General features: G+C 39.8%; 1 protein-coding gene across 1 annotated transcript in view; it reads right to left on the bottom strand.

Moving 5' to 3' along the window:
- The window catches only part of ARHGAP8 (Rho GTPase activating protein 8), a 60,788-nt gene that overhangs the window by 15,698 nt on the left and 22,164 nt on the right, over nucleotides 1-22,926 (bottom strand). The window contains exons 6-8 of the mRNA XM_010575273.1: nucleotides 19,350-19,448; nucleotides 18,099-18,209; nucleotides 7,130-7,203 (exon numbers count right to left, since the gene is read on the bottom strand). Coding sequence (XP_010573575.1) covers nucleotides 7,130-7,203; nucleotides 18,099-18,209; nucleotides 19,350-19,448 — 284 coding nt within the window. The remainder of the gene's footprint in view (nucleotides 1-7,129; nucleotides 7,204-18,098; nucleotides 18,210-19,349; nucleotides 19,449-22,926) is intronic.

Raw genomic sequence — 22,926 nt, 5'->3', positions numbered from 1 at the left:
GAACTGTGCATCCTTCATAGAACCCAAAGTGTATTTGTGTCCTTGCAGTTTTGAACGGCATAGTCTCTAGCCTTTGGATTTATGAATGAATATTCTCAGTTTATACTTGGCACCTCTGAACATAATTTATTTACAATGCCTGAGCACCAAAAACACAAACTGTGCTTATTACAAGGTTCATTTTTATTTGATGGCACGCGAAACAGTCTTGGGATTTCTCATCTCCATGAACCCTAGGTAAAAACATTCACATGAAAACAAAAGAGCCAAGAACTCAGAAATGTTTATATGGCCAATGTCAAGCTTTCACAGTGTTGCATTTTTAAAAGATATTTGATTGATCACAAGAAGTGGAGGCCAGGAGGCAAACTCGCTAAGCTACAGCAATCCAAACGTATTCAGAATGCATAACCATCCATCTTTACCCATTCTGACTATCACCACCAGCATGTATTCATTCACATTAAAAAATGGAAACAAAAGTTTCTCCATCAGCAAGATTTGTTGTGCTTCATGGAGGGGATGAGGAGGAAAGATTAATTGCTGTTTACCACTGCTTCTGCTATTGAACAGATAAAGGACAGCTTTAGTTGTCACTATAATCATACCATAGGACATTTATTACTTTATCATTAAACTTCTATATCATGGTTATTACCATTTCATTTAGAAGTCTTAGTCATCGCCCAGGACTCTCCTGTGGTACCACCACAAGACAACATCGAACAAAAACTTTGTGCTGCAAAGTACTTCCAGTCAACAAAAGAGATGAGGTAAGAGAGAAAGACTCGGCAACAGGGCTACTGCGAGATAATTTTCCTACAGGGGACAGTTATCTTTTCTGCTTTATAATTCTGTAGTGTGATTCCTTCACCGTGAGTTTATTGTTCCATCACTTCTGAGCTGCTGCTGATCTCACATGGTCTCTTTAGTAATCAGTTCTCTATGCAATTTTTTTGTAGCTGTTTCCTTATATGGCCATTCTATAGAATGCAGATGTTAACAGATTTTGGAAATTTTAGTAATAATCCCAGCAGGCTAGCTTTGGTTTTAAATGTTTAAAACATGGAGAAGCATGTCGTTTATACCTTTGGGGATACTCTCTAAAACATAAAATACATTAACAATAATAATCCTACCTATATATTTCAAATCGGTATTTTGCATAAGACCAATACAAATGACAGTATATTAATATTTGAGATAGGCTTGAGCAACATTACTGCCCTTTGTAACCTACCTGACATCTTCATGCAGGTCTGAACAGTGCAGTTCATACCCACCATAATGAATCAAATAAAAATTCCCTTAAAAGCCATCACCTGACCTCCAGATGGTGGGAGGTTTGCAAACAAAATATGGATTTTGCCAGGCATTTTTATTTTTAGCGTCTATCAGTTAGTACACTCAAACTGTGGGTCAGAGTTTAAAAACTAAGAGAGCTTGGTGAATTGTACTACTAGTGACCTAAACAAACACCAAAACCACCAGCCACACACCACCTAGCTTTTAATTTATCATGATACCTTATATCCAGTCTGTAACCTGCTTTTCTGGAAAAAAACACATGTAAGTAAAAGACAGGAAAGGGAACTTCTGCTGTGATGCCTTACTAGAATTCAAAAGCAGAAGTGCACTTCTGAATCCTAAAGCCTCCGACGGATAAAAAAACTGCCTCGGAGGTTGGGCAGCTCTGAAGCGAGCAGACCCCTCTCTGCCCTGCTGGGTTGGCGTGGGCAGCACCAGCAGCTTCAGCCACTCGCACAACCCCGTCCCTGAGTGCTGTGGAAGCCATATGCACAAAGACGCATCCTCCATAGCATGGCATTACTTATATCCCTGGCTACCAAAATAGCTGGTCAGAAGTGACAGTCCCCATTTACAGTCTCACTTCAGCGCAAAATAGGCTGCTGAGGACATGTGGGGACATATTAACCAGAGAAAGAAAATTACTACCCTGTGGCATAAGTTGGGCTTCTTGGAGAAAAGGGCCTGTGAGCAAAGCATCAAGAACGTTACCGCCAAAGGAACGACACCAGGTTAGAAACACTTCTGAATTGTTCTGACAAGAGAGTGAATATTTAATTAAGCAAGGTAATTTCTCATGGCATGGTAGAGATAAGGTAGTACATACAAAAAAAAAAAAAAAACTTATTTAGTGCAAGTCAAGCCTTGCATTTATAAACTAGACAGATGAACAGGTTGTGGTTTTGAGGCTAAGCATAGAAAAAATGTCCTCTGGTTTGCTGGTTACTATGAAGATCTAGTCACAAATGTGCTGTGTTAAACCTGTCCTTCCTCTTTGGCCTGATTAAATCATCAGTTGGGTTCAGAATGATCCAACACCACCTTCCTTCTGAAATTAAGAGCACTTCTCCAGTTTGCTCCAGAAGATGAACTCTGAGGCTTAGTCTTAATGAGCTGATGATTTCTCAGATACTCAGAACTCATTTTAGGAAACCAATTCTTCCCTGTGAAGGTTAGCAGGAACTGAAATTAAACATTTTTAAAATTCAGTATTAAAAACATTTTTCACTCTAAAGTGGAGCTAGAACAAAAGTGGTGAAACGGCTACTTTCTCTTCCTTTCTTGAAAAAATAACCTGAAAATTATTAGAGAAATTCAGAAACTTAGTTTATTGTGTTTACTGTAATAGTGTCTGAAGCATCAGCCATAATAATCTCATTTATATAATATTTATCTCATTTATATAATACAAGCAGTAGGGGAATCTCTGCTTACGGTAGATTCTTTAGTCTCTGTTAAGGTACTGGGTGACCTACTAACTGGATCCAGCGAGAGTCATCTTGCTCAGAAATAGCTATCTAAATACACAGTCGGATAGATATATGAGTAAGAAACCCACACTCACTGTCATAACGCTAATTTGGCTGTTGGGGATGAGGACATGCTTGCTGCTGTCCGAGCCCACTCAATAACTCAGTACAGGAAGGGAAGTTTGGGCTCATTTGTACAGATGAGGATGACTCCACGCTGGGAAGAACACTTCTGCAAACAGTGTTGTCTGAAACCGAGGCAGAAAATTTAAACATCAAGGAGGAAAAAAGTGACATGAAGCAATCTGTCAAAGGGATCGGAGTCATTAAGATGAAAAAGGCTGGGTGAACTTTAGAGACTGAAAGTTTCGTTAGCCTGGTAGCATACTATTGCAGGCTGGTGCCTAGTTTGAATACCACCACAGCTCCTGCATCAGACCTGTTCAAGAAACAAGAGCCTGAGCAGTACAGAATGGACTTAATGGATGTCAGAGGGTCTCTGATGTTTCAGGAAATCTTAACCCTGTTGACGAAGCATGATTTTGCAGAAGCTTTTGTGATCTAAGTCAGAGTTTCAGAAACTGATTTCAGGTACGTAGACGTGAAAATCTAGCAATGGGAAGAAGGAGTGGAAAAACTGCACCTAGGGTGAAAACCAAAACCCACTCTCTGCTAATTCTGTGAGGCTGGAAACTATGCCAAAATCAAATGGAATAGGGTAATGACAGTGAATTTTTGTCACTTCCGGAAGATGAACTGAAGCTTTCACTGTGCTCACGGCCGCGTCTGGAGTGCAAAGAACGCTGCCAGTCAGCCTCCCAGGGCTGTCAGCACAGGAACCGACACTCGCTGGAGCTGATGGCAGAACTGAGATATTCCAGATTTAGAGAAAGAGTTAAAACCATAGCAGACAGCAGGTACAACAGATACCTGCACACTTATAATCAAGTGCAAAAAAATGCACGTCTATCACCCACTGCTTAACAGCCTTGGCATGGCAGGTACTTGGCTTTCAAGCGTCAGCTGGCTGAGAATGTCAGAAAACACTCTACCTGACAAGCCATCTCTCCTTAGAAATCTCGTCTGGGGACATCTCCTTATGATAGGGAATATGACAGCTCTGAGCAAACCTGGGCTTGGTTAGAAAATATCGACGTTGACAAAGCCCATGCCCTTCCTTCCTAGGGGCACAGAAGGACAGAGAGCTAGGGAAAAAAATGAGATAGTCCAGCTAGCAAGTGCATGGGCTGGGCTACGTATCGGTGGCCAGCACTACCATGCCACTGACTTACGTAGATGCACAAAGGAGGACAAAGGCTTTGTTCAGAAGTATCATCGCATTTCCTCAGACACGATCCTTTACAAACCGTGCTGATACTGCACTGAACAGATGAATTTTTAGCCAAAAAAAGATGAAGTTGGAGAAAACCCAAGGATGATTACTGCTTTCAGAATAACAAACATTTCATCTAGGAGAAATTCTGCAATGGCAAAGTTGAGCCAACCCTTTCTTTTATCACAAACATGAGAGCTAAAACTTGCTATTTTTTCCCTGTACTGCGCACTTGGCATTGCTGCTTCAGAAAACTGTGGGTATCAGAGCTGCTGGACTCAGCAATTGTTGAGAGGGAAGAATATGAGACTGGTGCAATAGTGATGAGACAAAACACCCAGAAAGAACAAAAGCAAGATGTGGAGGAGGGTTTGTGCCAGATCAGTGCAAGAATTACTAGTTACTGGTCACCAGCACAATACAATGATGGCCATAAACCTCCTATTTCTTTAAAATCTTTAAATAGGTCCAAGAAAGTGCCAGATATGCAAAGCCCTCCTCCCAAGCACAGCCAAAAGTTTAAATCAATTAACATTTTAGTGACTAAATTTTCCCTCAATTTCTAAATAATAACAGCTGTGAGAAGTAATGATGTTAGTGCACATTCATCCTCATTTTAGCTCTCTTGACTCCTGTGATTAGTGAGAAAGAGGTATTTGCCTATTAAGATAAGCTAAATATATGTAAGGATGATTGTTTCATAACAATTTAAAACACGGAAAAGTCTGGCTTTCATCTGCAGATGGGGCATGCAGTGATACACTACACAAGCTCTAATTATCCACTTACAATTATAATTACAGGGATTGTCTCAAGCTGCCAGTCACTTGCCTTCAATATTCTTAGTAGTGAACTATTTACATTCCCTGTAACCAGCCATAATATTTGATAGAAGCTACACCTGCAAAGTTTTCATCATTAGCACCAGTCTGGCAACAGCATGTCCAAACAGCTTTATGGGCTTGAGCGAAGTCCTGAATTTGGACCAAGAGGCCTTCAATAAAGTCTGTTAGGAACTCTTCATCTACTGCAGATCAGTAGATACCTTTAATAGCAGAACTGGCCCCACTGCAGTACTTGGCCTTGGCTGCTGGAGGTATTTTGAAGATAAAACAGCAATTTCAAGAGGTGAGGAGCTACCTGTTCTGTATACAAGCATCCCTATAGATGCTATGCTCCACTGCTTGCAAACTGTAAGCAGGTATCCACTCAGATACTCATTGTCCTAATATCATTAATCAGCTTCACTCAAGGTATGAAACCCCCACAAAAATAAAATGGGCAGTTATTTAATGTTCTTATTTACCATGGGGGAAGCTAAAATATGAAAGAGCATAGGCTAGCAATGAGTCGCAAGACACTGTCTCGTCCATCCTCATTTCAATCAGTATGATCCTGCACTGACTTAAATGAAGCCAGGATTTCTCTTGAGAAACTGCAATAAAGCTGAGAAGCAACTTTTTTCCTGCCCCCCCCCACGCTCTCCCCCACTTTGTCTTCACAAATAGGAAGCCTATTCAGTACAAGTTTTTAAAAAGTTTTAAATTTCTCACTTACGGTTCAAATAAACTCAAACTCAGCCAAACCCTAGTGGCAATAGTTAAAATGAAGTGAGATCAATGATGCATGCTATTTGAATACTGAAAACAAAATTTACCTTGTTCAGAATGACAGCTTAAGAATGCAAATTAAGAATATTGTGTGATATAGGTTCTGGGTGAGCCTGTCTATGAAAGAATATAATTTACTCAAAATTCATATTATTTGTGTGCTGTCAATACAAATAGCTCTTTAAATGAGGAAAATCTCAGATAAAACTCATCTAACAGCAATATAGAAATCTGAGTCTGGTTTTTGTCTTAAAAAAAAAATTGTGCTGATCCTCAAAATTTGTTCAAACATTAACCAAACTTAATGGCATATTAAATGCCAGTGATGTTTGGGGTTTTTTTAAGTAACTGAACCAAACACATTTTGGTTTTCTTCACTTGACACACCTATTAAAAATTCACACCCTTCTTTCAGGGATCTTTGGAACCATTCCCAGTTCTACCACTGTGTAACGTTGTGCCAGTCACACAACTGTGTTATGCTCTATTTCTGTTCTGTCACCTGTAAGACAATGTACCTAGCCTATAGATTTGGTACTGTAAGATTTAGCAAACATTTGTGAAACTCTGAGGCCTTGGAGCACAAAGGGCTATGGAGATGTTGCTGTGATTGCCTTAAAAATCAGGGATCAAAATGTAAAATCACATTACACTGGGAAAAGGAATTTCAAGACTGCAGCCTTATATCTGACTTTCTCCCTGCATGCACCTTTCTCCCTACATAGGGAATACAGTGCACTTACCCTACAGACAGCATCTGGTATTTGGTCCTTTATGTTGGTCAGGAATGCACTGGGGAGCTCAGTGGTATAGTGAGCAGTTCAAAGTCTACCCTCTCTTTGCCCTGTACGTGAAAGCAATACAGGGAACTCAGATTTGGATGCTCCCATTTTAAATATGGGTCTTTGTAAGCTGTATCTCTATATAATGTAACTATAGATATGAACTGCAGTCAAAGGGTCTGTAAATGCCAGTAAAAATATTTTGTGAAGGGAGGACTCTAGGCTTACTCCTGCGAAACACATTTTTTTAATGAGTTTTTCTGGCCACTGGTTCTGTAAAAACAGAACTTCTCATTGATTTTTACTGGGAGTTCTACTTAAAACCAACAATATGATATGGATTGACAATGTGTATTTCAAGACAGCTTCTCTCATTTGCTATTCCCTAATCTAATCCTAAAGGGAAAAAGTTTTGGGTTTTTTTTCATAGTGGGACAATAATCTGATAATAAGTATTCCCTATCTATCAAAGCTCTCAAGGCAGTGCCCAATTACCACTCAAGTTTTCAGGATTTAAACACATCCTGTGCAGCTGTAAACTTTGCTGAATCAGGCACTGAGCATTCTATAGTTTCATACTATTGTCCTTGTTCTGAAAGACACATCCCCTTTTGACACAAAACTCACCTTTTCTTTTTAGGTAGGATACAGTTTCCTTCACTACTGGAGGGATTAGTTCACCTTTATTTTTGTCCTTGATACTGTTAGGAAAAAAAAAAAAAAAAGTAACAGCCTTTAAATGGTATTTATAAACAAAGAGTCAAAACCAAGACAGAACAGTCTCTGCAAAAACCTGAGAGATATCTGAGAGCGTACATTAAATTCCACAAATTAAGGAGCCTGCACCTTGGTGTCTACACCAAACACAAGAGTCCTCCACAACTCTAACAGGCACTGAACAAGCCACTGAAACAGGTGACTTGGACTTCTATTCAGAGACATTCCTAAACACTTTCTTTTCACTAGAAAAGCTGTATAACTGCAATGGCACCAAGTAATAAATAAGTGCTACCTACTGTACTGAAGGGGAGCCAAGGCTAGAGCAGCAGAATAGTGTTCCAGACTAACTTTGCCCCCACCTGAGGCTGGTTTTGCTCCAGCTTTGTTGCCCTCACTTGGCATGCCCCAGCAGGGCTGTGTTTAACCACGACGCAGCGACAGCAGTGGTGGTGGTGGTGGCTCTGACTGGATTTGCTTGGATGCTGTTGGTGGAACAGGGTTTCCAGGCAGCTTAGAGGCAGGCAAGGAAGGGGTTTGCAGCGAATGCTTCTGAGTAAGTCTTGATCAAGGGATGCTGCAAGTTTAGGAGCCTTTTATCATGCAGATTTTTCTTTGTCATTTGTCTCTCTTTAAACCACAGTGTATATATAATTAAAAGGATATTGTACTATTTATTCTGAAGGCAAAGTGGTGCAGCAAGATTATTAACACTTTGAATGACTCCCACGAAATGAGATTTCTTTCTCTTTTATGAGTGAACAGTTGAGGCAAAAAAATCAAACGTAGCATTTTCTTGATCTAGACAGCACAAAAAATTCTGCAATTATCTTCCTTATTTAAAAAAAAAAAAGTCTTTGGCCATTTAAAAAGTGAAACAAAAGAAACAGTCAGTATCTGCTGAGTATTCTGCTACATTTTTATAGTAATCAACAACGAAATAAAGGACCAATCTCAGATTTTAAAGTAGACAATATATATTTATGTGTACAATTTCATATTTAAAAAGTGACCAGCTTTACTAACAAACTCTAAAGCACCAGCACAAAACAGCACAGCGATCTGTGACTGTACCATGAGAGGCTGCAAATGCTGCAGCTCATCTACAGAAAACACAAAATGTTTCTACAACATGTAAACATAGCCTTAACCTAGTGCTACTAGCTGAGGTTGTATTGTGTGGTGGAGTTGACCCTGGCTGGACACGAGGTGCCCCCCAAAGCCGCTCTATCACTCCCCCTCCTCAGCTGGACAGTGGAGAGGAAATATAACAAACGCCTCATGGGTCGAGATAAGGACAGGGAAAGATCACTCAGCAATTACTGTCACTGGCAAAATAGACGTGACTTGGGGAAAATTAATTTAATTTATTACCAATTCAATCAGAGTAAGGTAATGAGAAATAAAACCAAATCTTAAAAAAAACTTTCCCCCACCCCTCCCTTCTTCCTGGGCTCAACTTCACTCCTGATTTTATCTACCTCCTCCTCCCCACAGCGGCACAGGGGGACGGGGAATGGGGGTTGGGGTCAGTTCATCACACCTTGTCTCTGCCGCTCCTTCCTCTTCAGGGGCAGGACTCCTCACACTCTTCTGCTGCAGCGTGGGGTGCCTCCCACAGGAGACAGTCCTCCACAAACTTCTCCAACGTGGGTCCTTCCCATGGGCTGCAGTTCTTCATGAACTGCTCCAGCATGGGTCCCCTCCACGGGCTGCAGTCCTTCAGGCATAGACTGCTCCAGCATGGGTCCCCCCACAGGGTCACAAGTCCTGCCAGAAAACCTGCTCCAGCGTGGGGCCAGGCTTCCCATGGGGTCACAGCCTCCTTCGGGCACCCACCTGCTCCACCGTGGGGTCCTCCCCGGGCTGCAGGTGGAGATATGCTCCACCGTGGACCTCCCTGGGCTGCAGGGGGACAGCCTGCCTCACCGTGGTCTTCATCACCACGGGCTGCAGGGGAATCTCTGCTCTGACACCTGGAACATCTCCTCCCTCTCCTTCTTCACTGACCTGGGGGTCTGCAGGGTTGTTTCTCTCACATGTTCTCACTCCTCTCTCCAGCTGCAGTTTCTGTGCCGCAGCAACTTCTTTTCCCCTTTTTAAATCTGTTATCCCAGATATCCCATGGTCACTGATGGGCTCGGCCTTGGCGGGGCCATCTTGGAGCCAGCTGGCATTGGCTCTGTCAGACATGGGTGAAGCTTCTAGCAGCTTCTCACAGAAGCCACCCCTGTAGCCCCCCCGCTACCAAAACCTGGCTATGCAAACCCAATACAACCTGCAGAGGAGAATGATTCTTAGAGTCTTTTTCTTTTCCTAGTGTTATTTCTTCTCTGAGTTGGCTTGCTTATTACTTTATTAATATAAAACAGTTGATAATAACTGTAGTGTATTTGATACAACTTCTGTAACATTGTTGCATGAAAGCAGGAATCCAGTATTATATTTTGTGTTTACTCTACACATAAAAACTACTTTAAAATAAATGTTACAGCAACATAAGGCAGCATGGAAGGGTAGGGAAATTGTCAAATCCCCCCTCCTCCTCATATATGTTTTCTCTATGCCTATGAAGGGAGTTAGAAGAAGACATGTAGACTGGTTAATTTTGGATCTCCAAGCTTAGGAGATTGGTCACCCCCAGCTTAACCTATGTGGGCGGTGGCAGTGTTCCTCCAATGGGAAGACTCAGAGCAGGATCATGACTTAAGTAGTGAATCACCCTGTGCTTTTGCCTCTCTTACTCATAACCTCACAGGAGAATATACTTCACACTATTTGGTTATTCAGCCATCAAACATTTTGATCTCATTCATCACTCCAGGGACACAATGCTGAGCCACCAGTGCCATTACTTCCAGTTACAGTTTCAGGGCCCACCCAGTCCTACTTTTTCTCTTTCCTATTTTCACCATCCAATCTCTTCCCAGGCACTAATGTCTGTGTGTCTGTATGTTACCCAGATTCTCCTAGACCATATTTTTTTTCCCCTCTACTGTGCATATTTTGTGTGTTACTTCCCCTAGTGCTATATAAAACAACACAATTTGTTATGTGATTGTAATAAACTTGTTAATCCAGCTCCTAGAGCTCATTCTACTATTTCAAATACCTAGACTAACCTGCTGTTTGAAAGGAAATAAGTTGTTCCCTTAGCTGCAAAACTAACGAAGTTGATCTGCTATGGATTTGTATCCTATGTCCTACCTCTTTCCTCATCATAGTAATACGAGATCATTTCCTTATATCATCTATAACCTCACTTGCCTTACAGGTATTTTCAGTTCTTCCCCTAACCTCTTTATCTCATATTTCCTCATAAGGTAAGGAGTACCTCATAACTAATCACCATGTAAACACTAACTAGTGTACCAGCAGACCAAAGACAACAGAAAACTGAACTCCTGCTATAGCTTCTTTCCTTCCAGCCAATGATTTTTAAGAGCTTGTAGTATTTGCGAGACCTCCATTCCTCTGTCAAATTTGGTTGACACAAGTCCATAGCTCTTCTGCGAACCTTACTAAAAATCAATGCATTGAACAAATTTTTTCTGCTTTTCCCACAAAGTATCCATACCAAAATCTAAAGTGTATGAAATTCAATACTGCTCTTCATGTGCGTTAATACTACTTTGTGGACACTGCTGTATCTACATCTAATAGGAATTGTTTAGGAAAGGGAAATTTTCCTTGATGTAAACATACATAGGAATTTTGACAAAAAAATATAGCCAAGTTTCACAAAACCATGTTTATAACATTATAAATTTAGACATTTGACCACATAAATTCTACAATGTATGTAATGCATTTGCAGAAAGAAAAAGACTAACAGCAAGGAACGAGTTTAATTCAGATAATCCTAAAGTATGACCTTTTATACGTTAGTAATTCTCATCATTTGCTGCTGCTGCTTGCAGGTATGATCTTTTGATAAAATGATACAACTTCTTGTCCTTACACATTGGCAAGGCACCATTAATTTCAATATGAAACAGTATTGGACTTGCTGCAGTAATCATTCTCTGCAGTATCATAACAACAAGATAATGGCCAGAAGAAAGATTTATGACCTGACTTGTAAGACCAAGTCCAACCTCAATCTTCCCCATTATCACAGACATCTTACGAGAGCTAAACCAGAGGCCTTAAGCACTTCACAAAAAAACCCTCACTGGTTAGAGAAGGCCATGGCTTGAAATGCTACCAGGACCAAGTTTATGACCTAGTCCTCAGAGCAGCATCCTCTTCCTACCCGCAGTGACAATCAAGTATCTCCATAAAATATCTCTCTGAGCAGCAAAATCCTCTTAGCCCTTTTCAGGGTGTGTGTCCTGTCACTCCTAGTCTCTCCTGCTCCTTCCAGCTTCAACAATCTTACAGCAGTTTGGCGCATGCTGCTTACACTGTAGAGCAGAACATCAGTGCTAGTGTTAGCATCCAAGCAGGAGTTGTGCAGTGCTCTCAAACCAGGTCTGATACCTGGGTTGTTCTCCCCTTCCCCCTGCCTTCCACCTAGACCCTGGAGAGAAAAAATTAACAAGTAACTTTGCTTCAGTACCATGAGCTCTCATACCAGTCCCTGCAAAAGTTGGCCACAGCAAAAGGAACACAGCCACGCAAACACAGAACACATGAACCCCCTACCCTGCTCTGAAAGGCAGCTTCTGTGTGTGAATTATTTTCTCTTGCAGCAGATCAGTGTTGTATAACAACCCTGCTGCAACAACATAGAACAAAACAGGCAGTGACTGTGCAGACCCATTAATAAATTAGCCTTGCTAATAAGCCACACGAGGAAGGAAGTTCTAGGTGTTCTTTGCACAGCACGCAAAGTTGAAATCCCCAGTGAAATGATATCCCCTGGTAAGGAACTAAACAAGAAAAGGGGCTGGGAGGTGAGGTCAGTACCAATGTCAATGTTTGGGATACCAGCCTGCAGCAAATCAAGGTAAGGGAAAAAAAACCCACATTTATTTTAGCCTTTCTAATAAGGGAGTTACAACACACTCTGTGTGTGTCAAATAATTTTGTTTCGTGTATTCAGATCAGTACCCTAAACATTCAGGGCAACTTTTATTAAAATTAGTTGAAAGCCTAATTCACTTAAATGGGAACATCATCAGGACTTTAATTTGCTTGGAAGCTGTTACATCTTTATTATTGACAATTTAAGCTCATGGAACCCATTCTCAGTCTCTCTGAAGTTGCACTGATTGTTTTTGCTTTCTTACAGCTGCTCACTCCAGAGGCACCAAATAGCAACCCAGCAGCTTTTTATAAATGTTTTCTAATTATTATTGTTACCCATAAATGTGTTTCCCATTTCAGTGTATAAATAGCAAACTGATTATTTACAGCACTTGCTCCTGCTGAGCACTAGTTTATCTGTCAGAGAGGTGAGACAAATAACTGGGCTATAATTTGTAATAATAAAACCCACACATCATTTTTCTTTTTCTAGGAAAAAAGATACAATTTCTGCGCTTCTACCATTTTCTACAGGATTCCTGTTTCCCTTGAAGGAAAGGTGCCATTCCCAGTACAATGTAAAAGGTCCTCAAGATAAAAGGTATTTTAAAATAGAGTAGGATATTCACTGAAACTCACATGCAAAGGATTGTTCTGTTTTTGCAACACTGGGGAAAGCTGGGATGCATATTTTCATAGCATTTCACAATGTGGGACATAGCATTCATTTTACTGGATCTCAGGTGACAGAAAATAATAGGAACATTACTTCAGCTAATGTAAATCAGACCAGCTCAGAGGTCAATGAAATTACACCTCTATCCTCTCTTTGTGGATCCTGTCAAGTAATCTGCATTTTTCTTGCCTTGTTCGGGATGGCGTGATGAGCAGCTGTGCTTTATGATGGACAATGCAAACTAACATTGGAGATCAGGCACTACTACAGGCAATTTGAAATGAGAGATCTCTTACTCTTTCTGTTTAAGAGATGAGCGTAACAGAGCATTTCAGTGCAGAGTATAGCTTTCTGTAACTGATTCACAGATCTGAATCGTATTGCAGCAACATGTCAGATTCAAGAGGGATCTATTCTGGTAAACACAGTAGCCAGGGAGAATGAGTACTCCTCCCTATAGGATATATGATTAGTTACTGCAACACATTATATATCCAATGACTCATTTCTAGACAGTGGACAGTTATCACAAAAGACCTTTACACTTTGTTTTGAAGTGTCATTAAGTATTCTTGGCTGATAATCTTTCTCTCTCTTTGCTTTTCCTCTCCTTTTCATTTTTTCCCTGCTGAGACATGCTGAGATTTGGTTTAGAATGCATTCTTCCTCCCTGGTCACGCATGCACAGCATGCACAAGCGGAAAGATTATGACCAAAAGGAAAACACCCTGAAATGTTTATGATAACAATTCAACAAGCAAAAGCTGTACAGTTGTGGCAATTTTGTGCATTTTCTCTGCCTCCTCTCCCCATCCATGGCAATAGATAGAAAAACAACACATTTCCTGTTTTCCCACATAAGATATTTAATTTTACATTTTAAAACCAGTCAGAGAAAACAGAACAATGTCAATAGCTAGTCAAGGTCAACTCTGTGCTGGAGCTCAGCTGTAGCCTTCCTTGATTGCAGAGGCAATCGGGTGCAGCAACAGGGGTTTATAGGAGCTTGCTAAACATACAGCAGAGGACAATGATGCCACTTGGCCCATATAGTCAATTATTGATTCCCTTAAAGTGTTGCAAATTTAGGAAGCTTCATTCATGCATGTTAACTGTATTTATCTGACCAACAGAAGCAGAGAGTCCCCTGAATTTTTCCTTGCCTTTTTAAACATAAAATCTTTACTAATGGCTTTTAGAATAAAAATCCTATTTTTCACCCTGACATGCAATGCACACTAGTGAGGATATATTCTGAATAGCTAATTGCTGCTGCTCTACATTTCGTGTGTGAAGGTAGCATCACTGAAAGAACAGAAAAATAGTCTTGCTATATCAACATAATACATGAACGTTCTTTGAAACATCTGGATTTATAAAAACGATAGCTACTGTTGAGTAAAAGAAAGTAATTTCCATAGTACTGTAGTACTCTCCTCTGCAAGTCTCTGATCACTACAAGCTGGGACATTATACCCGAGGTAGTACCACTGTACGCTTGCCCTGTTCTAACACTGCTCCCTGCTACCATCTGCTATTGCCCTCTATCGGAGAGATGACATGAGACTTGATAAACCTTTCAACTAGCTCATTACAGTTGCTATTCTCCTCACTCTATCTGCACATGAGAAGCTTGAATTAGCAAGTTAGAGAAGGACATAATAAACACTAAATGTGCACACTATCCCACCCACTCTGTGCTACGCATTCTTAAATACCTGTCAAATCTGAGCGTGGAATCCCATTACATTATAACTGAAAAATTAAGTGTGGACAAAACTGTTCTGTCTGATATCCCCATGAAGATGAACATTAGTTTCAGTTGTGTTATTTTATATTTTCAAGAAAATCACATAGTTTTTAATATGAGCTCAAACCTTTAAAGGTGCAATTTGGCAACCAGGCAATCTGGGCTGGGAATCAGAAATGCTATGGAAGGAATGTCATTCAGCAAACTGGGCAAGTCTACTCTACACGTGTAGGTACAAAGAATTAAATAGGGAGACAGCCAATCTTTTTTGGTCCACCACGCTTTATTCTAAAGACATCCTGTAAGCCACCTTTGGATGATTTAACTGCCTTGACTAAGCTCACTTATTATTATTTGAATTAGTGTAGTTTCAGTGGAAAATTCAGGACATCTTGGTACTAGATTCAAGTTCTAGCTGCAAAGACCAAATTTTTGAGTCCTCACAGGAGCTCACAATGAGGAAGAAGGTTTTTTACTTCACGTCTGTGCCTAACATAAAGTACATGCTTAAATTCCAGACAATTAAATGTAAATAAAGCTGGATGGACACTTAAGATGAAGTCACCCTGGTGTGTGTTTGGTTTTTCCTCCCCAGAAAGAATTTAGGGTGACACTGAGGGGTTAAAGAGATCAAATGCAGCCATTTTAAATTCAGATTTTGGATACTAAGTGGATGGGGGGTAGCATAAGAAAGAAAAGTTTTGACCTAACCTGATAATAAGCCCTTCAGCTCACTCATAAATTAAACCCAATTCAGTATAGATTACATATCAAAGAATTATACTCCCAGCTCTCACAGACCTTCCATGCTTTTTAAATGCCCAGTTGCCTTATATAATTTTGAAAATCCGACTCCACAAGGTTAAAAATGTCTTTGTGAGTTAACAGATTCCTCCAAGATGAGGCACTGGTCCCAGACAGTCATTTATCAGTGTCTAGATGGAAACTTCTTTCAGCTACATTTTGCTGTCCTAACAAAACAGGTTTTTCCCCCACTGTCTGTTGGGCAAAAGTGAGATATTTTGAACCAATGCTTAGTCACTTTTTGCTCATCTAGTTTTCAATTATAGCTCTGGAAAGCAAATGTATTAACCAATATAAACTGAGAAAAAAATTAAATGAGGAACCGTTACTAGAGATAACATTGCCCACTGCTTTTAGGGAGGCACATTCAAAAGGGTATGGCTTTACCACCTTCCACAGTTAGAAGTCATTGGGATACCATTATCAAACATCTTATCAAAATTAGGCCACCTATGAGGCCTTTGGATAAATCCCATTCCCCAATCTTTTACTGACTGAATAAAAATAATCATCCCAGAATTACTGAATCTGATGAAACCTCAGGCCTATGGGCTTTATCATTTCTTTTCTTAAACGAAAGAAAAAGACTCCACAGAGAAACAGTCCTTTAACAACAGCAGCTTTCTCAGCAGCATCCCTGACATTACAATTTTTACTAACTGTAATGCAGTACAAAGCACATTCCCATAAGCCTATACAAAATAAAATCAGGGTCTCCCTGTAGCTCTCTTCAGAAAAATGGAAGAGCCTCACCCAGGAGAAGACTGCCTCTTTGCTAGACAGGTGGGAGGTCACTGCCATTTTGCCATTACAGTCTATAGAGCTCATAAAAGGAGAGGGAATTAGCAAAAGCAATTCATTCATCAAGATGACAGTTGATACTTTTTTTGGTTCAGATTTTAGGTGGTCTCCACACATATCATTCCCTCTCCTCTGTTAACTTCACCTTTCTTCACAAACACCATCTAAATTAAGTCCTTTATTTCTCATTTAGAAGTCATAGGGGATTTGTTTGTGATTTTTACGTGGTGATGCAGCACCATCTCTTCTGCAAGAGGGAATTTGGACAAGGGTGGGCAAACAGAAGGAACAAATATCCACATGTACATCCATTTTGGACACCCGAGCGCTGTGAGCTGCACCCACACACGGAGGCCGTTCGTCCGTCAGCACCTCCATTGCCAGCACTGGAACTCTTTGGGTCAAAAATTACAGTAATGCCTCACTCGGTGTTTCTCCACCCACAGATCTTCCACAGAAAAGCTCTTTATAAGTAGCCACTCTTTTTATACTTGGGAAAGCTAGGAATGCAGCAAGGATGTGGTTTGCTGATGGTAACGCAGCTGGAAAGCGGTAGAGCCAGGAAGGGCAGCCACCACACCCTCACCACGTGCAGCCCAGTGAAAGACACTGTTTACTGTTCAGGCACAGTCAGAGAAATAAAATATGACTAGCAGATGGTAAGAGTGGCACAGAACATGCTGTCTGATCACAAAAGCCTGCAAGAAGTTCAATAGTGCTGCTTGAGCAGCCAAGTCAAGCTGGAGGCAAGTGACAGAGTGTGCCCTGATGCCTGCAAACAGTCCCAGTTTTACTACTGAAGTGGCGACATAAAACATTGTCCTTCTTAATGACCCAGTGAATCCCACCTAAAAGATATTCTCTGAATTAGGGAAGTGAGTTAGCCATGTTTCAAGTGTTAGGGTGAACTCTAAAGAGGTATCATAAAAGTTAATGTCATAGTAGCTCTTACACAATAGATATTGATTGTACTAATTTCAGGCCTTGCAGAGAGGACTAATGCTTAACATTTAACCAGGGAAAAATTATATTTTATATCTCATTTACAGCTGAATCATTAGAACCAGAGAAGTAGACTGAGGGTGGGAGGAGATTCGACAAATGTCCATGTATCAGACAGCCTAAATTGCCTTTGCTGAATGTGAACAATATTCTTCAGCTATTTTTGAGAAGGATGCCGTAGAAAGATGATAGAAATGACTGTGGGTAGGAAGCTAGAAGGTTTGGGGGGGGTGGGGTGTGTGTTGTTTTTTACCAAACTTGAATCTTGCAAGTACTATTGCCATCCCATTCCTTGTGTAAAGTAAATCATTTTTTATACCACATACAGTGCTGTAATCTACGTAAACAGCTGTCAGGGCATTTCTGGAAGAGAGTGATTTTATTCATTTTATAAAACTCTGATCAGAACAATATGTGAGCAACAAAACAACAATATATAAAGGCTCAAGCATCCATTTTAGCTTTATGCAGCCATTTTGGAGCCTGAAGCTTTGTTTTGGCTTTGCTATCCACCATTTAAATATCTCCAAAACACTTTCATACTGCCCGCATCCACCAGCAACAGATTAGCCCAGGGCTCTGTCATATGTGGGCAAATTTCTGTCCACTGGGAGAAAAGTTGTGCAGCCATGCTAACACTAACTACCACAAAGATATTGTAAACACGAAGACCAGGCAGGTCACTGGGACAGAGAGACCTGTCCTGAATTCAGAAAACCTATCGTCTAGCCTCATAGTTTCATGGCTTTCAAAGAGAATGAGAAACTAAACATATAACAAACAAAATATTTGCAGACGTTTTGTCCAATGGATCTGCACATTACAGAAGGTTGCAGGGTATAGACATCTCATATTTTAGAAATCTCATGGCTTACTATTGTAGGCTGACTCCAAATTGCTGGGTAGGTAGAGGTGGCCGTGGTGGAGGAACCTTAACCACAGGTGGCGGTTTTCCCTTCTGTTTCCCCCGAAGATTTTCATCATGCCTGCAAAAATCAAGAAATCATTGAATTTCTGTGCACCATGGCTGACAAAGTATATACATGAACAGCTACCAGTATTGCTTATGATGCTGATCTCCTGACAATAGTGTACATGCTGCAGGACTTACAGAGCTTTTTTTAATTTAATTTAAGCATTAGGGAAATTTTTAAGTAGTATTTGTGGTAGAATACTTAAGCAAGACATAGAAGAGCTCTTTTGCTTCAGCCAATGGAGCATAGTAATAAATGTGTCCAAAAAATAGGAACACACTATAATTTAACAGCAACATTCAAACCTATTTGCTACTCAAAATACAACTCCCCTTTCTTTGGCAACCATGCAATCCAATTTATAACCTTAGAGCTGTAAGGTATTTTCTGTTATTCCACATTTACACAAAAGGTGTGTAAAAACCCACCAGGCATCAATAACAGTCATAATCAAAGCTTCCAGTTACTTTCATTCAGCAGTGACATAAAATCACTTCCTGTCAGTACATCAAAGCATTTCCACGTAAAGCGCTGTGTCGAAAAGACTGTTATTGATACTAATACTGGCACTTGACAATTCCAGCCCTATGCATTTCTTTTTCTTTTCCTCTGCCGTCCCCTCTCCAATACTCCTCCCTAACACACATACACACACGATATTAAAAGTAATGGATCCGCTAACAATAGATGTATCCATAAAGTTTAAAATCAATCAACACTTTGCTGACTGGGAATGCTCTTAGCAAAAGGAAGTCACTTAACCTGGTACAATATACAAGCAAAGAGGTCAGGATTACATTTTTTCCCATGAACATTATGTGATACTCATAAGCAGTAATGACACGTGGACTGGTTTTGCTAACACTCACACAGAAGCTGCAGTTATACTAAGAAAACGCTCCACAACTGAGATGGAGATGTTCCAAATTTGTAGAAAACTATATAGCGTTCTCTTCTCTAAACACCTGATGCACTTCAGCACGTCTTTGATGGCAATGCAGCTTTCAGAATTAAATCCAACCAAGCACAAATTGGTAAATTAGACTTCTAATCATTGAAGAAATAGGATTAGATTCTGCTTGGAATACAGTGAACAGGATGCAACTCTACCCGAGAAAAAGTGAGACAACATATTTTAAACTTGCCACGTACCGGATGACTTCTTGAGGGATATTTAGCTGGTCATATTTGAGATGCTCTCTCAGGTCACTTAAATAGTTCAAGTAGGTGATTTTTTTCCCAAACTTATGGCTAAAAAAAAAAAAAAAATCACAAAGAAGTATAAAAATCAGCATGGGAGGAACATTTACGAAGGGTTTCGTTTCTATTACAAAAATGTAAGTGCTGATGCAACTCAAAATTAGACTGTAATTGAAGCAGCAGGAGACATAAGATGTATTTCATTTCATATGATCAAACATATACAGTGCATGCCTGAGAGTCTGATTTGAATAAAAATAACTGACTACCATCTGAATGTTTTGTGATTTGCATAGATATGAAAAACACTGCTTTAAAAACCACTGAAAAACAGGTTTCACACAGCATTAGAAAGCTCACTAAAAGAACTGTTAACTTTGGAGAAAATGTTCCACGGCCAACAGAACAACATATTTGTGTGATTTAGGTATTCCCCCCTGCCAAAAGACAAAATAACAGGGCTGTAGACACAAACTATAAAGTAATAAGCAACAGGCAAGATCTTCAAAGCATGGATAGTGTATAACCTTGAAGTGTTGGGCCACCAGCTTTATCTATTTTGCAAAGGGTTGGATAGCTTCTAGGAAACGTCCTGAATAATAAGGTTTTAATACAAGTTGTACAAAACAGATTTCCAAATTTGAAGCATCAAGTATCACTAGTTAGGATTTGAGTTTCAGCGAGAATATACTACTTACAGGCTGAGGTGTTCAAACAAGGTTCAGCGACACGTTTATATACACGGTCTGAAATAATTTCATATTTTTCTACAACACAAAATATCTGTCCTGTAATGAAGTGTCAAGCAAAATAACAGATGTTTATGATAAAAAGTGTACTTTGCTGCAACTTACTTTGATAATAAAATTGGAGAAAAATTCTCTTGCATTAATGAATTCATCCCTGGATTGTCAAATACACATACACACACTCCCTCTAGTGGGAGATAGTACAAATATGTCACTTCAGCATTTTAGAAGCTTTTAATTGAAATGACCTAAATTTTGTTAACAGGCAAGCGATTTTGGGACACTGACAGATATCAGTCTGTGCATGTACAACTTCAGAGCTCTTCAGTGTGTCTTTTATCCAAAACAGCCTGCAATTTCAACATCTTACCTAAGCCACAGGCTTAGCACAGAACTCCCTGTAACCAATCACCTCTGGTAATACAGGACACGTTATAGAACACATAATTTGTAACAAAGTTGTGGGCAATTAGGAATTACTGCTGTTAAAAATGCCACATCACCACCACCACCTAAAAGTATATTATTTTGATAACAGGTCAACAGGCTTCTGTTGACTCACACATGTGAGTCTTCTTGCAGAAATGTGCTCTTCTTGCAGTTTTTTTGCAGTTTGGAGAAAATACATTTGACTTAACACATTACCTTCTTGCTCATCTCTTTTGGGACTGGAAAGGAGATCAATCAACATCTGGAGCTTGAAAATTTCAAGTATTTACATTTTCTTAAATACTTTCAAATACAAGTATGCTAAAATACTTATCACTTTTGTTCTTCACTCTAATAATTCTGTCATTCTTCCAGTTCTTAGTGTTTGCTAAGAACTTGTTCAGGTAAAAGTACTTAGGCCAGGTACTAACAGGTACCAAATGTACTGACAGACCTCTGAAAAATAAATACATGTTTCTTGATAATGAAATTTATTTTACATCTGCTACTTTTACTGGAAACACTATCTACAAACGAGTCTGGGCTATAATTCAGCAAACCTAGGAAAGAGAAAGTCCAAAGGATTTTTCTCCCTTCTTTTTGTGAACTTTGGTTTAATATTGACACTTAAAGAAAAGCATCATCTGCTAAGATATGATTATTCTAAACTAGAAGGAAAAGGTACTGTGAAGAAATTTTAAATTGTACTATTCTAGTAAATTAACAATGTTAATAAGTTTTAGTCTTCAATGAGAGTATAATTTAGTCAAACTGTACATGGGCACTTTCACACTTCAGTTTTAAAATTATATCCTTACGTTTTCCCTTACTTGACAACCCCAAACTTGAGTCAACCCAAAGCACAAATGCATGTGAGCATTTGGCAGTTAAAGATTTTAGGGAGTAAAGAGGTTTTTTTCCTAGCTTCAGCTAATTCCTGCCTTCTGGCTTATGGACCTTTTCAGAGTTTACTCATACTTTCAATTATTTTGTCAGTCCCAGTGTACAAATAGTTTTGTTTCTGTTGGTCACATGCTTTAACAACAGGCAGTTGAGTATTACTAAATTAGATTCAAAACAAGTATCCAGGCACGCAGTGGTAAAAGTTGAGTACAAACAGGAACAGCCAATCCTGATGAAAGCACGGTGTTCAGAAGGTCAAGATGATGATGCATCTAAGATGACAAGCCCTGGTTTGATTTTTCTATGCTAGGTATGAATGCTTAAGCTTATCAGGATCACCGATTTTCACAATTCAAGGTAAATGAGGATTTAATTACCAGCGTTATCTGATCCAAGAAAAAAAGTATTCATCTTATCTACACAGACAAGGTAAGATCCAGGGCAAATGAGTATTTGGAACAGGTACCCGTAAACTTTTCTTTTGTAAGAATTAGCGGCCAATTACTACTCTAAATCGAATAGCATAGCTGTTGTCCAGCTGTGGCTCCACTGCATGCATTAACATGCACAGACTGAAAACCGCCTGTGTCCCAAAACCACTTGCCTGGAGCTATTCCCAAGGAGCCCTTCAGCTGCCTCTGAGAAAGAAGTTGGTTTCACCTGAGTGTTGTAATGTCCATCAAGAGTTTTTCTGGTTTTCCTGTTCTGTTTTGTTTTTTCTAGAAAGCTCTCCATAGCCATCCTACAGCAAATCAGGAACAAAAAAAGAAAATCCATCCCCATTCCTGAGGCACCATCAGCTGCTGGACAACCTGCTTCTGTCACACTTTTCTCACCATTGCTCTATGTCCCTGGATCTCTGGCATTTATTTTACTGCCAGTTAAAATAAAGATCTATAGTTAGTCTTCTTGTTTCAAGAACAGCATATTCTGGAATGATTTTTAGCTGTAATTAATTTTTTATTTTCACATGCTCCTTACATGTTCTGATCTGTCTAGAAGTTAAACTTCCCCTTTCTAATTAATTAGCTTTCTACCAGTCAGAAATTGAATCAATTGCAAATTACTGTAATGGACATTTTTAGTTGGTTCATTATGGCTTCTCAGGATAAGCTGTTTTCATCCTCCAGCCCTGAGGACATTCATAATATAATCTGCAAAATGTTAGAATTACTTTGGAAGTGACAGAAGTCCAGGAGCAGAAACTAAGAAAGCCCAACCATCCTAGCACTTAGCAATATCTACCCATTGTTGCCTGTTCCTTGTAGATAGCATCAATTTTTACCATGCAAAGGAAAAGAATGCACCAGTAAAATACATCCACCTCCACCATTATTCCCTCCATCTCAAATTCTTATTGGCACTTCAGGGCTTATTCATTAACTTTGAGCACACAAGTAGTATCATTCCTATTCATCTCAGCACTTGAGATCAGACCGAAGGTTAAC

This window comes from Haliaeetus leucocephalus, unplaced genomic scaffold (assembly GCF_000737465.1).
Source record: "Haliaeetus leucocephalus isolate CR32 unplaced genomic scaffold, Haliaeetus_leucocephalus-4.0 Scaffold473, whole genome shotgun sequence".
Taxonomy (NCBI): Eukaryota; Metazoa; Chordata; class Aves; order Accipitriformes; family Accipitridae; genus Haliaeetus; species Haliaeetus leucocephalus.
This window is presented reverse-complemented; position numbering and strand designations above follow the sequence as displayed.